General features: G+C 41.4%; 1 protein-coding gene across 1 annotated transcript in view; it reads left to right on the top strand.

Moving 5' to 3' along the window:
- DNAH11 (dynein axonemal heavy chain 11) overlaps positions 1-14,464 on the top strand; it is a 190,061-nt gene that overhangs the window by 143,936 nt on the left and 31,661 nt on the right. The window contains exon 55 of the mRNA XM_089776661.1: positions 7,311-7,472. Coding sequence (XP_089632787.1) covers positions 7,311-7,472 — 162 coding nt within the window. The remainder of the gene's footprint in view (positions 1-7,310; positions 7,473-14,464) is intronic.

Below are 14,464 nucleotides of genomic sequence, written 5' to 3'. Positions count from 1 at the left end.
CTAAACTAGTCCAGTTCTTTCAGTCTCATAGCTTGTGCTTTCTAGACCTTGAATCATTTTTGTTGCTCTTCTCTGGATCTTCTCCAATTTCTCCACATCTTTTTTGAAATGTGGTGTCCAGAACTGGACACAGTGTTCCAAGTGAGGCCTAATGAGCACAGAGTAGAGCAGAAGAATGTTTGCTGCTGCTTTTTTTTTACTTTTTTGTAACTGTTGACTCATATTTCGCTTGTGATCTATATGACCGCTAGATCCCTTTCTGGAGTACTCCTTCCTAGACAGTCTCTTCCCATTCTATATGTGTGAAACTGATTGTTCCTTCATAAGTGTCCTTATTGAATTTCATCCTATTTATCTCAGATCATGGGGAACTGTTAGTATGCAGCACATAATTCTCCATGTTGGAAACTGGAGTCCAACAATTAGCTCTTGTGAAAAGTGTCATGGGGATCTTAAAGCTGAGGTGGGCAATACGATGCATCAGGGCTAGCCCCAGTGGGCTGCTGGACACTTTATTTGCCTGCATGTTCGTAGGTATGGTTGCTTGCAGCTCCCATTGGACGTGGATCTATTCCTGGCCAAAGGGAGCTGCAGGAAGTGGCGTAAACCGGGATACTACTTTCCACAGCTTCCATTGGTTGGGAACAGTGATCTGCAGCCAATGGAAGCTGCGGGTGGCCTTCCCTGCAGATGCACAGGTAAATAAAGCATCCAGCAGCCCAACCAGGGGCTAACCCTGGCAAACCGTGTCCAGCCCTCAGGTCAGTTATTGCCCACGCCTGCTTTAAGATCACTCACCTGAATTTTGCAACTCATCTATACAGATAAGAAGAATATGGAGTTTTATAACAGTAAAGAAAAGAAACTTTGAAATGGATACAAGTCCTTGTATTGCAGGGGGTAAGCCAGGCTTGGACAAAATATGGCCCGCAGGCTGGATTCAGCCTGCCAAGCCACCAGGTCTGGCCCCTGGAGGCAGTGGAGAGCCCCAGACAGGCTCCATTGTTTGCCCTGCAGTCCCACACACTGCTCAGAAAGGCGGCTGAGGGGTACTTTCTCTTTGGCTGTGTCTAGATTACAAATCTCTGTCAACAGAGAGATGTAGATTAGGCACGTTGAAATTGATAATGAAGCAGGGATTTAAGTATCCCATGCTTCATTAGCATAAACATGGCCGCCGCTTTTTTTCGACACAGAGCTTTTTAAAAAAAAAACCGGCAGTCTAGACGTGGATCTGTCGAAAACAAACCATTTATCAACAGATCCTGTATTCCTCCAAAAATTAGGTTTACAGGATCTGTTGAAAAAGGGTTTATTTTTGACAGATCCACATCTAGGCTGCCTTTTTTTCGAAAAAGCTCCATTTAGAAAAAAGTGGTGGCCATGTTTATGCTAATAAAGCATGGGATATTTAAATCCCTGCTTCATTAGCAATTTTGACGTGCCTAATCTACATCTCTCTGTCGACAGAGAGGTGTAGTCTAGACACAGCCTTTGAGTCTGCAGGGGAGGGAGGAAGATTCAGATGCTACTTCCTCCCTCAGCACAATCCCATTGGCTAGTTTCTGGACAAACTCTGGCCAATGGGAGCTACCTGTTCGAATAACAGGCAACCACAAAGCACAGCCCTCCTGCTCACTCTCTCAAGCACATGGCCAAGCAGGTAGAAACATTTTAAGCTCTGCAAGTCATTAGTTCTGCAGGCAGGCTGGTAAGCCTCTGGCACCTCAGCTCCTCCCTTCCTCAACCCTCTGCCCCACACTCCTGCTCCAGTATTCCACATGCACCTATATCCCCTCCCAGATCTGGCACCCCATCTTCTGTGGGAAAACCCAATCCCCTCCTACCCTAGGTCACATCCCAAAACCCTGCACCCTAGTTCCTGGCCGTAGGTCACAACCACCTCCTTCACCCAAACTCCCTCCCAGACTCCATTCTCCCTCTTGCACCCCAATTCTTTATCCCAAGCTCCTGTCTGCACCCCCAGACCGTGCATCTCCCCCATTAATACTATAGAAGATTACTGCCCTTGACAACTTTCCAAAATCTTGGGAGTGGCCCCCCATCAGAAATTATTGCCGTCCCCTGGGTTAAGCTAATATCAAATGAATTTTCACCTCGTTTCACATCCACTTTCTCTCTGCTGCTTTTCTGTTTCTGCCTCTTCTGTTGCTATCACTTCTGTCCTCCATTGTTGTTTTCCAAGATATGTGATGAATGTTTGGTTACTGGCTCTGGGAGGCATAGGAAGGATTTGGTATGAATTGTATTCTCTGCTGTTTTTGATCCTCAGGGTTGAAGTGCATCACAGCTAATGGAGAAAGTACATGCCAGCTTTATATCTAGCTCTAGTTAGTGTCTCAATCTCATGAACAGAAAATTCATATGCTTTTTTGAAGAAAGGAGGAAAAAAGCTGTGAATGCCTGTGTATCCCCTTCTCAGTTTTTTCCTGCTCCCTTGTTCTTTGTACCCCTTCTGATTGTTCCTATGATTTTATTATTTTTAAAAGGTTTTTTTTAAAAAACTGCTTTCAAAATGCCTCCAATCTTGCTACCGTTTTGCCGTCTCCCGCTGTGCAAATTACCATGTCAGGAGACAACAGTGCGTATCTATTCACATTGTGACTGCAAAGCAGAGATGTTGTTCTGTAGGAGACATAAAATTCATGAGTTAATATGATAGCAGATATCTGTATGTATTTAGGATTATTGCTGAGTCATCCTCCTTCTCCTCCTCCCTACCTCTTTTCCCCAGATTTGCAGTGTAAACACAGACCAATAAGATATAAAAATGAATACATTAACTATTTCAATCTATTTCTGAACCTCAAGCTTAATGAAGGTAAAAAACGGTGTCTTTATTATTCAGCATTTTACTAAAACCAATACTGTTAATTTAAGCCCGTTTCCTTTGTGATCACTGCTCATCTTGTACCTTAATTATGTCTTGGAGGAGAATCTGACTCCAAATTTGATCTGGGCAATTTTTTTTTGAGAGCTAGAGAACATCAAAAGGTGCATTTTCTTGGTCTGAAATGGTTTGCTTAATTTGGCTGAATTGTTTTGACTGGGGAAAAAATGGAAAGAGTCAAATGCATTTCGTATGTTCTTGGGATAGAAGATTGAGAAACTGTTAGATTCTGCAGCACTCCTTGCTTAGCTGTGTGTACAAGTCTTTGGATTTTGATTGTCCTTGCATCAAAGATACTCTGACAGCTGGTATGAAATCTACATGAATGTCAGGAACAGAGGCTTGGTTTACAGTACAGCATTAGGTCAAGATAAAGCAGCATATGTCAACCTGATTATGTCAGTGTACACACTATACACTTGCTTCCGCTGCATGTCTACTCTACAAAATTAGGTTGATAATATTTAATTTGACTTGGAGTATCGGATTTAGCAAATGCACTTTTGTATGTCCTCAGTAGATGGCTTTGGTCGACAGAGAACATCCTCACATTGAATCTCTGCAGCAGGTTGGAATTCTGAGCTATCCCTTGTGGTTATGACTCATGGGATGAAAACGTTGTGGGTGGTTATGGATGCATATCATCAGCCTCCCTTGTCTGTGGCCCAGAGACAGGCTTGTTCTGTGGTACATTTGTCTAAGCTCTTTATTTTCACACCGCATTGCAATGTGTCCCTAGTCCATCATGCCCTATGTGATTTTTGGAATAAATACCAGCATTTCTTTGGCTGGTTCAGAATTCTGCATGCACAGACTCTTCCTTACTCACCCCAGCACTCAGACTGATGTCTCCTCAATGCTCCATGCTGGAGGCATTTGTGACCCTGGGCATGCATGTTTGACTGCTGGTGAGCTCTCCATGCTGCTCCAGTGGGAAATGAACATTCAAAAGTCCCTGGGGGGTTTTCCTGCTAACTTGCTGAAGAGCATTGGAGTTCAAAGTGCTTGCCAAAGCATTCACAGTGGAGCACTCTGGACCACCACCTGGAGGCCAGTAACTCTGAATTTAATTTGAGGCATGAATGTTGTATCAGACATTTCTCCACTCGTTCAGGTGGAACATAGAATTTGATTTTAAAAAGCCCTTTAGATCAACAGGAGGGACTGAGCAGTGTAGGTACACTCATTACAAATTCAACCTAAGGCTGAAAACATCAACCTAAGCTTGTTGTGTAGACCAGCCTGAAATAACTTACTACACTGATGTAACATCACTTCCATGGGAGGTGTAAGGCTTTTTATTGGTGTACTTAGGTCAATGCAATGTCCAGGTAAATCAAGGTAAGCAATAATTTTTGATGGGGCCACTCCAAGAATTTGGTAAATGGTCAAGGGGCCGCACTCTTCCATGATATTTCTGGACAAGGTGCATGATATTTCTGGACAAGGTGCAGGTGCAGGTTGGGTGCAGAAGGGAGCTTGGGGTAAGGGATTGGCGAGTGGATCTGGAGGGAATTTGGGTGAAAGAGGGTTGGGTGACCTGGGGCAGGGGACTGGAGTTCAGGAAGGGGTGCAAAGTCCAGGAGGAGGTATGGGTGCAGGAAAGGATCCTGAGCTGGAGGAGGAGATGCAGGGTCTGGGAGGGTATTGTGACCTGGAGATGGGGTACAAGAGGAGATGCAGAGTTTTGGGTTGTGACCTAGGGCAGAGGGTTGGGTGGAGGACCAAGGAGGAGTGTCAGATGCATGCTCTGGCTAAGAGTCCAGCAGATTCCTGAGCCAGGTTCCCTGCTTGCTGCCCCCTGCATGCCACTCAAAGCAGCAGGTTTCAGGGACCATGTGCTTCGCTGAGTCCTGGAATGCAGGCAGTGTGTGAACACAGCCCAGGCAACTCCCGTTGGCTGCTTTTTGGCCAATGAGAATCGTAAGATTGTGCTGGGGTTGGGGGGCAGTGCACAATGGCTCTCCTTCTTCTCTTGCATTCAGAGACACACATGGCCCCTGCAGCCAGCCATTTTGATTAGCATGTGAGGGAGGAACAGTCAGGAAACCTGCCTGAGGCTTCTGCTGGACTGCAAGCCGGACCTGGTGGCTTGCTGTTTTGGGTCCAGCCCATGGACCCTATTTTGCCCACTGTTGGTGTAGCTGATGTGGCTCCAATGCTAGCACCATGACAATGACAAGAAAGTCAGTGGCAGGGGGGAAGAAGACTCCCGCTATAGCCTGGCTACCTCTGGGTTCCTTGGCAGGCTGCTATCTAGACTCTCCACTCAAACCCAAACTGCACCCACTGGGCGTACCACCCATATGTTACCCAGCATAAATGTACAAGGGAGTTATGGATAGAGGAATTTGAGGTGAATAGGAGAGGCGTGTTCCCTTTTTCTGTACATAAACTAGATCAGCTAAAGAAATCAGAGAGACTATAACAAATCAAATCTCCATTATAACATGAATGAGTTGTCCCTCCCCATGTACCACACAAAGAAATAATCACAATGAGATCATAGCTAAAGGAAACAGAAACAATGTGCCAAGCATGATGGAAACTGAATTCCTACCTGTGAGACACTGTTAATTAGGGGTTAAAAAAATAGTAAATGGAAATTAAAACTGGTGATATGTGCAATGCAAAACTGAGATCAGGGTCTCAAATGCATGGATTTGGGACCTTAATTTCCTTTTTGATGGTAGGATTTTTCCAGTAACAATTTCAGTTGCCTTCTTACTAGCTAATCTGGCAATTTTCATGTTGACAGCTGTCAGTCTTCTTTACTTCATCTCTCCTTTTTCCTTCACTCCCATCACTTTCTTCTCCTCCCTCACTGCCTGTCTTTCATTCTCTCCTCTGCTTCCTCCCCCTTTCATCATCTCCATAATGGTCTTCAAAAGGATTCCTGAAATTATGTTCTTTATGCTAATTCACTGACCAGTACCTTCTTCTCTGAGAGCAGGGCCAGCAGTTGTGCAAAGCTGTCTGCGTTCCATCACACGGCCCTTCTTCTCCATAAAAGTAATTTTATATCATAAAAGTAATTGTGCCTAACATTTAAGAAGGAGAGAAACTACTGGTTGAAATGGAAGACTGAGATACTATTCACTCTGAGAGACTCCTTGCTTAGCAGTATGTGCAAGACTTTGGATTTTTATTGTCCTTGCATCAAAGGTACTCAGAAAGCCGGGTATGAAATCTACATGAAAGTGAGAAACAGTAGATTTCCCAGTTTGCTGGAATTTATTCAGAATTGTCCATAAATGCAAATTGATTGCAACAAATCATCCTCAAGGGTTACTCCCACAGGGAAGAATTTGTAGAAAACTATTCTGCAATCACTAGCCATTGGCATTTTAATAGTATAGCCACTCATCCCAAATTCTTTCTTTTCCCTCCTCTCCCAAGAGCTTTCCATTCCTGCCAAATGTTATTCCTGACTAATCCCCTCAATTCTTCATCCTTTCTTGACTTTTCTTGTTTCACCTCCTTGTCTTCCCCTACTATAGCTTCCTTTATCTCTCTGCTTCTTTCTTTTTCTTTTTTAGTTAGTGTCACTTTACTTCTTGACAGTTTTCCATGAATACATTATATAGGCATTGACAGATGAATAAAGAGGCAGAATAAACCTATCATCTATCTAGAGGGCTCCTGTGACCTCTGTTCTGGCTTCTCCTGTTATTAGGAATGATTATAATTAATCCTAGACATTTTACAGTGTTAGTAAAAGTGCTATTTTGGTATTTTTCTCTGGAATTAATAGTATTAAGATATTTACTCAAACAGCTGTTGATACTGCATGATATGAAGTATTCCTAAATAAACAGAAACAATACATCTCATCCTATGAGGGTAGAAATGGGCAATAAAGGAACTCCTTCCCACTTTTGATCATCTAATGCTTGACATTCAGTGAATTCTCTTAAATCGAACTTAACATCTTTTTAGGGAGTTAAGTACAGCAACTATCTCCTCCATTAGCTCCTCTGGACATTTTGAGATATTGAAACAGTAGTAGATATTACTTTAACCTACATAGATTCCAGAACACCAGTACTATTTGGTTATCTGAATCAGTGGACGCTGGATGTCTGTGTTGACAAGATTTTATGGGCATACTACTGAGTTTAACATACTTTAACCTAAGTAACTGATACCAGCTTGAGGAGGGAGGAGAGACACCCACAGTAGGCATTGTTTGGATAAGATACAATAGAGTGAGTAAAAAACTTATTTGCATCAGGTAAGATTCTAGTTTGCCTAAGTTCATTAGCGGCTAGGCTGATTGGAATTTCAGCTGTGAACCCACTTGCAATGGCTCATTGCCATGGTTCACTACATTCCTTTCTTTAATCGCCTCAACTTGCCATGTAATTCTTTACTCTCTTTTCCCTCCTCATCTCCGCAGATCATTTTGTGTTTCTCTCCAGTTGGTTCCACGCTGAGAGTTAGAGCACGGAAGTTCCCAGCCATCATTAACTGCACAGCTATTGACTGGTTTCATGAGTGGCCGCAGGAGGCCCTACACTCGGTCAGCAGGAGGTTCATTGAAGAGACGGAGGTGATTGAGGTACAGAGTTTCAAGCTCGTCAGTTGGATGAGAAAGCAATACAGTTCCCTGAAAGATCAATAATTGAATAAGCAGGAAAAAACAATACCCTTTTTATTCCTTTTGCATATTCGTTATCCTTTAAGGTTATAAAGCTTACCCCGACTACTGACTGCATTTCTGTGACATGTTGCTGGTCCTCCCAGCAGAATTTAAAGAGCTCTTCAGCAGGAGTAGGGGAATGGTGGGGGAGGGAAACAGTGATGTGAGTGCATGGCTTATCTTCCCCAACATTTCCCTAGATATTGGGCTTTTGGAGATCCCACAGGCATGAGATTGCCCTAGGCCCTGGGACATATTTAATCCAGTCATGGTAATTAGATGTGTTCACTAGCATAGTAATAGGTGGGCACAAGACACTTGCAGACTGCTATCCTGATTGTTACCGAAGCAGAGCTAATGTTTTCCAGCCAGTGACGTTTTGGCAAGTTGAAATCTTCCCCCAACAGCTACATGCACAATGCAGCCAGTAGTTTAAAACCTGCGAACAGAGTTATTTCCTCCCCTTAAGCTGGAATCTGAAACTTGACCCCACCTCAAATCTCATATGTTCCTCCCCCCCCCCCCCCCCCCCCCCCCCCCCCCCCCCCCCCCCCCCCCCCCCCCCCCCCCCCCCCCAGGTTTTCAATGGAAAAACACCCAAACGTAGCTCCTGGGATGGGTAGCGAGGCTTTTAAAAGCCTGGCAGCAGTTTTCCATTTTTCCCGTCCATATTGTCTTGGGGGCAATATGGAGAAAAAAGAAAGCTACTCATTAAAAGACTTTCAAGGATATTGACCTCCTTCTTTCAGAGGTGTTGTGTTTCTGTTGCTCTTTCAGCCTGATGGCATGTGAGGGTGTATAACTGATTAGACAGCTGGCATCATTATTGATGCTGATGGCAGAAGCTGATATGAAAGCATAGATAACACAGCTTCTTATATTAAACTGCTTGCTACTATGTAGTTCACTGTAAACCAGAAAAAATGTTTATCCTCTTTCAGCAACTCTGAAAATATTCTCGGTGAATTCTGTATCCCAGGATTTTGGAAAGACCAAGGATCCCTTTTCACAGTTGCAACATCTGTTTTTCTAAAGTAGTGCATAAGTGAATTTGGTGGCTGCAAAGGAGAGGGACTCTTAACAAAGGCTGGTGTGAAAGCTGCTGTGTGCCTGGGGACTTTCATAAATGCTTTCCCATTCTGTTATTGGACTACGAAGGGTATGATACCAGCTTGTGCAGTGGTTTTTAGATGTAGACAACTTCTCTAACGAGCTGTATGCCAAACTGAACTGTGATCTCCACTCATTCCTGCACATGCACTGTTCTCTGTAAACTGCTCAGGAGGCATTCAGATGCCAGCCAGCTGATTAGCAGAGTGCCCACAGGTAGGTTTTTTATTTCTACTTGTGGGGTGTAATTGCACCTACCTCGGAGCACATAAAAAATTATTCCGTACATGGGTGGAAAAAACCCACACACGGATGGAAATGATTAGAGAGAAAATTGCTCACATGTGGCTATTTTTAAAAGTTAGACTCTAATGTGTGTAGAAATTTAATGCAGAGACTATGCTCATAAAGTTTCATTTATATGCAAGAAATTGTTATTGTTAGTTGGTTCAGTGGCAATCAGTTTGTAGCAACTCTGACTTTCAGGGGATCATACTTCTGCTGCTCCTGGGTCCATCTAGTGATGTAAGGGATTTATAGAGCTCAGAAGCACAGGGATTTCAAGAGGGTAGATGAAAAGCCTAGCATCTCAAGTTAGCTATCTCCTGGCATTAAGGAGAACTCCACAGGGAGAGTTTCCAGGCAACAGAATGCTGTGGGGATGACAAAAGCTGAAACTAAAGATCTGACTGTGGCAACAGGTAAGGGATGTTTTAGAAAAGAGCTTTCAGAACTTGATGCCACCAGTTAGATGCAATAAGGATTGGAACTTTTGGAAAAGAGAGAACACATTTCGTGCTGAATCCATATGTTTTCTGTTACACTGCTAAACATCTGATTTCTGTGATAAACTTTTATTTATTAGTTGAAATGCTTGAATAGGGAATAAAATTTTAGTGTGACAGAAATTGCCACATTTGTACTCCCTTCACAAGGGAAAAAATACGGAATTATTAAAAAATAAAGAGGAAATGGAGGGGCTGCTTTGGTGATCTTTGCATTTTGGTAGCAGAGCTATTTGGTAGCAGTCCTTACTACTTGTGCCATTGACAGTGCTCAGTATCAGGCAAGCTGTGATATGAAAAGTGACCAATGACATCTACTGGTTGTAGAGAGACTTGCTTCGCTTCTTATCTCAATTAGTGTTTGCTGTAACCAGCTCTACAGTGATATACTGATGCCTCCTATAGGATTCTGAGAGAGAGAAAAAGGGACAGACTGATTTAGAAATTCTTACTGTTTTGATATAAACAGCCCAATCTGGCTTTGTAAGATATTTAAACAAATTTTGGTGTTAGGGCACCCAATTGTTTTATTTATTTATTTATTTTATTTATTGCTGTTTTATCAGCTTACACATTCTTGTTTAGGTAAAGAAGAAATGAGGATAATGTGCAGAAAAGAAAATATGTTTATGGTGCACTTTCTTTTGGCTAAAGATTAAACACATTTATTTTGATTTGAATTAATACAAGTTTGATCACTTCTTTAATAAATTTTAATCTACTCCATTGAGAACACAACATGTCATCACAATTTAGGCATTTATAACTGACCCTTTGTGAAGAACAATGCTTTTACATGGTGTAAGGTACTTGCTTTGGACATTTAGAAATAATTCATTATCAGGAGGAAATATATATGTGCATATGTGATTCTCTTCTGTAAACAGGCTCAAATGAGTTCATAATTGCCTCCAGGAAATATTTTTTTCTTGTTAAGCCTAATAATGAAATTAATGGCAATTAACCAAAAAGACAAAATAATGTGATGTTTTATCAGAATCAGAAATTTATTTTAGGACTATGTCTCAGTGCACTCTTTTCAGAGTAGCATTTGGTGCCATGGGACTATTCATTGTTTTGGGGGGTTTTAAAGTTGTTTTTAAAGTTAGAGACTAACACAGCAACACCTCTGAGACATTTGATGGCCAAGTCAGTCCAGATAATGTCTGTGGGTATGTGAAGCCAATTAGAACATGGTAATACAATATGTAAAAAGACCAGCAAGGGTGGGGGGTGGTAATAGTGGAAGTGGAAGTGGCAGGGCGGACCTGGAATAGAAAAGGACAAAGCAGCTATAACAGCTGTCTTTTGGGGGTGGAGTAGCAAAACCAAGGGAGACTGCAGAGAAGCAGAAATGAATCAGAAAGTAGGTGAGGTGAGTAACAGAGGGCAGCTGAGGAGGAGTACAAAGTGGAAAGTGCTGTGAATAAGGAATGATCAGAAAGGAATGGGAAGCAAAGGAAGTGCCAGGAGAGCGGCAGAGGTATATTTGTGAAGCAGGGTGGGAGAGGATCACCCTGAAAAAGAGAGAGAACCTTAACTGGTGTCCGGCCGCTTCTCTGAGCTGGGAAGGTTTTTCCTTTTTCGTTTGTAGTGCTGCTGTGTTCCATGAGTAGTTCGATTTGCTTCATTTTAGATATTTAGATCTTTATTTACTACTCCTTATAAGAGGTGTCTTGTTAGCCATAGCTCACCTGTGTCCAGACTGTATTATGATCATGCCATTCAGTCACTTGGAAAGTTGAATGTCGGCTCTTCAGTTAAGCATTTGCTTATTAGTGTGACCTACATTCAACTTTTAATTCTCCCAAACCCATGTTTTAAGAAAACTGCAATAACTACAAGGGGGTTTAGTCTGAGGCAGGTTTTAAAACTGTTTTAAAAGGTAAACTTTTGGGTTTAATGCCAGCTGTCTTGTGGTGAAAGTAAACAAAAGAAATTCAGACAAACAGAAAGTTAACTGGATTTTGTGCTTATGTAGGGTTTAGCATTTAGACAGTATCTCCAAGCGAAGAGAAAAAACAAGCTTTCTTCCCATCTCTAAAGTTAAATCCTGGCTCCACTGGAGCCCGTGGGGGTTTCAAACCAAAGGCAAATTGGGCTGTTACGGGTGATGCTTACCGGTTAAACCTTCATATCCCTAAATCAACTAAGTTCATTTGTACTAACCGAGAGCTTACAGTGTCTCTTCTGCAAAAACCACGTCAGTTATCATTAAACACCTTTTTGTTTTATTTTTAAATGTTATGTGTTTAAAAAAAATCTCAAATATTTCACTGATCCTAGTGCAGCATTTCACCATACCTGCACTCAGTTCTTTCTCTTTTTGCTTCCCAGTGCAAGGGCTAGAAATATCCAAAAGAGAGATGAAATAAAATACATGAAAACCAGTAGAGTAGTAAATGATGAGAACAGGACAGTCATGCAGAACGATCTGGATCACTTGGTAAATTGGGCCCATGCAAATAAAACCTTTTGTACAACCAAATGCAAAGTTATACCTCTAGGAACAAGGACTGCAGGCAAGATCTATAGAATGAGGGACTTTATTAACTAAAGCTGTGACTATGAAAATGATCTAGGTATCATAATAGAAAAGCAACTGAACATGAACTCCCAGTGGGATGTTATGGCACAAAGGCTAATGTGATTATTGGATGTATAAAGAGGGAAGTAGAGAGCAGAAGTAGGGGAGTGTTTTTTGCCTCTGCGTATGGTACTGGTGAGGTTAACAGTAGAATACCACATACCATGCTGATCACATTTTTAAAAGGATGTTGAAAAATTAAAGAGGGTACAGAAAGGAGCCAAAAAAAAAAAGAGAATTCAAGGGCTGGAGAAAATGCCTTAAAGAGAGAGAATTAGTCAGTTTTGTTTATCAAAAAAAGATTGAAAGCATCTTGATTACAATGTATACTTATTCTCATGAAGAGAAAATACTGGTACTATAGTGCTTTTTAATCAGGTGGAGAAAGGTATAACAAGATTCAGTGGCCGAAAGCTGAAATCAGGCAAATTTAAATTTTAAATAAGGCACATGTTTTTAAATGAAGGTTATTAACCATTGGAAAACACTACCCAGGGAATTTGATGGATTCTCCATTTCTTGGGGTATGTCTAGACTGAAGCACTATTTTGAGATATTGGAAGTATCCCAAAATAGCAATGCTGCATCTTTATATGCGCCTGCTATTTCCCAGAATAGAGAGCGCGCTATTCTGGCATTCCTGTAGCCCTCATTCCACAAGGGTTAAGGGATTGTCCAAATAGTGCCTTATTTTGAAATTTGGTGCTGTCTACACAGCACCAAATTACAAAATAAGCTCTTTCAACCCAAATTCGGAATAAGCTACTCAATTTGCATAGTGCAGATTGCGTAGTTTATTTCGACAGAAGGGTGCTGCCTATATGCACCCCTGATGTCTTTAAATCAAGACTGGGTGTCTTTCTGGAAGATTGGCTTTAGTCAAACAGGTACGAATTAGTGGGCTGAGTGAAGGGATCTGGGTGAAACTTAATATACATGAATTGAAATATACAGGAACTCTCAGTAGATGATCTACTGATCCTGGCCTAAAACTATGCATCTATGAACAAAATATTCAGCTGAGAAGAGCAAGCAATTTGCCTTATTCAGCAGCTTCCACTCTAGCTGTAGGAGTCTCACTGGAAGGATGCTGGCCATGAGGCATAGTGAGAGTGGAATAGTGAGGAAGAGAAAAGGAGCTTAAAGTTCAGAGAGACTGGGGAGGAAATGGACAGTGTCACTTAAAATAGAGGTCAGGTTAGTTCTGGTAGGTTTTAAAAAATGTTTTAAAAAAACCTCAAATTGACAAACCATAAACATGCAGCCTGGCAAAAACAAAGAACCCCATGTAGAGATGCTGAGATTTAAATGCCAAATATTGGGTGTATAGGATTAATGCTCCGTTATAAAACTTTGTATGGGGCTGAAAGAATACTTGCAAAGTATGTTTTCTGACGTATCGTCTCTTTCTGGCTAGTCTTAGTATGCCACATAATCTCCATGTCCCAGAACCAGCAGTTATTTTCATATTTCAACTGGAAACATAAAATAAGGGAATCCACAAATGACCTCTCTTTCCTCAAACAAACAAATCTTCCCCACTCTTTTGAAGTTCTTCTGTTGTGGGCTGTAGCACTGTAATGCTGGAGGCCTGGTACTAAACTGTGCACTTTAAGAAAATTTGTCCCTTGAAATCCTATATCTTGCATAAGAGACAGTGAAAGCCAACATAATATGACATGACTGCAGCTTGAAATAAATACCCTTCCTGGCTCCCAATATAACAATGGGTAGGTTTCCCTCTGTTTTGATAACTGCCTGAAATACACAATCAAGAGAATCAGTAGCATCAATAATTTCTACTGTTGCTTAGTGCATTTTCAGCTAGTGAAACTTGTTGGCAAAAGCTTAGATCTGTAGTCACAATTCAGAATAGCTAGTTTGGTAATGATTAGGTTAGATTCTGAGAGAAGCAATGAAGAGCCTTCCTTATTCACACAAAAGTCTTCTTAACTCCAGTAGTGATCCAGAGCAGATACAGGATTGTCTGAGCTCTTCCATACACAAAAGCCAGTATGTCAAGATCTAAAATAGTGATTTTTCCTGGTGCATCAGAAGTACTTTTGTATTTTGTTATGAATTGGAAATACATTATCCTCCCAATCCTATTTCAGAATACTAAATATTCTTGAGTCAGAACTGGAGAATCTTGGTTATTGGCTTGTGGCTATGTTATATTTCCTAGAGTCCAGCAGTTAGTTAAAAAAATTGAAAATATCAACAAGTTTCACATAAAGGAGACCAAACTAGCGATAATAATTTCCTTTGCCTACATCTCTGAATGGGCTTATATTGAAAAATGCAACGTAGTATTAAAAAAAGGAGAGAGATAATGAATGGCAGAATAAATAATTTATGCTAATGAAATTACTGCAATTAGTAGTTCCACAATGACCCTTTTAAAAGCCACAGCTGTTAATGTCAGGAAG

The sequence above is a fragment of the Pelodiscus sinensis genome, chromosome 2 (genome assembly GCF_052426305.1).
Source record: "Pelodiscus sinensis isolate ZL-2025 chromosome 2, ASM5242630v1, whole genome shotgun sequence".
Taxonomy (NCBI): Eukaryota; Metazoa; Chordata; order Testudines; family Trionychidae; genus Pelodiscus; species Pelodiscus sinensis.
The sequence above is the reverse complement of the archived record's forward strand: the minus strand, read 5'-3'. Positions and strand labels throughout refer to the sequence as shown.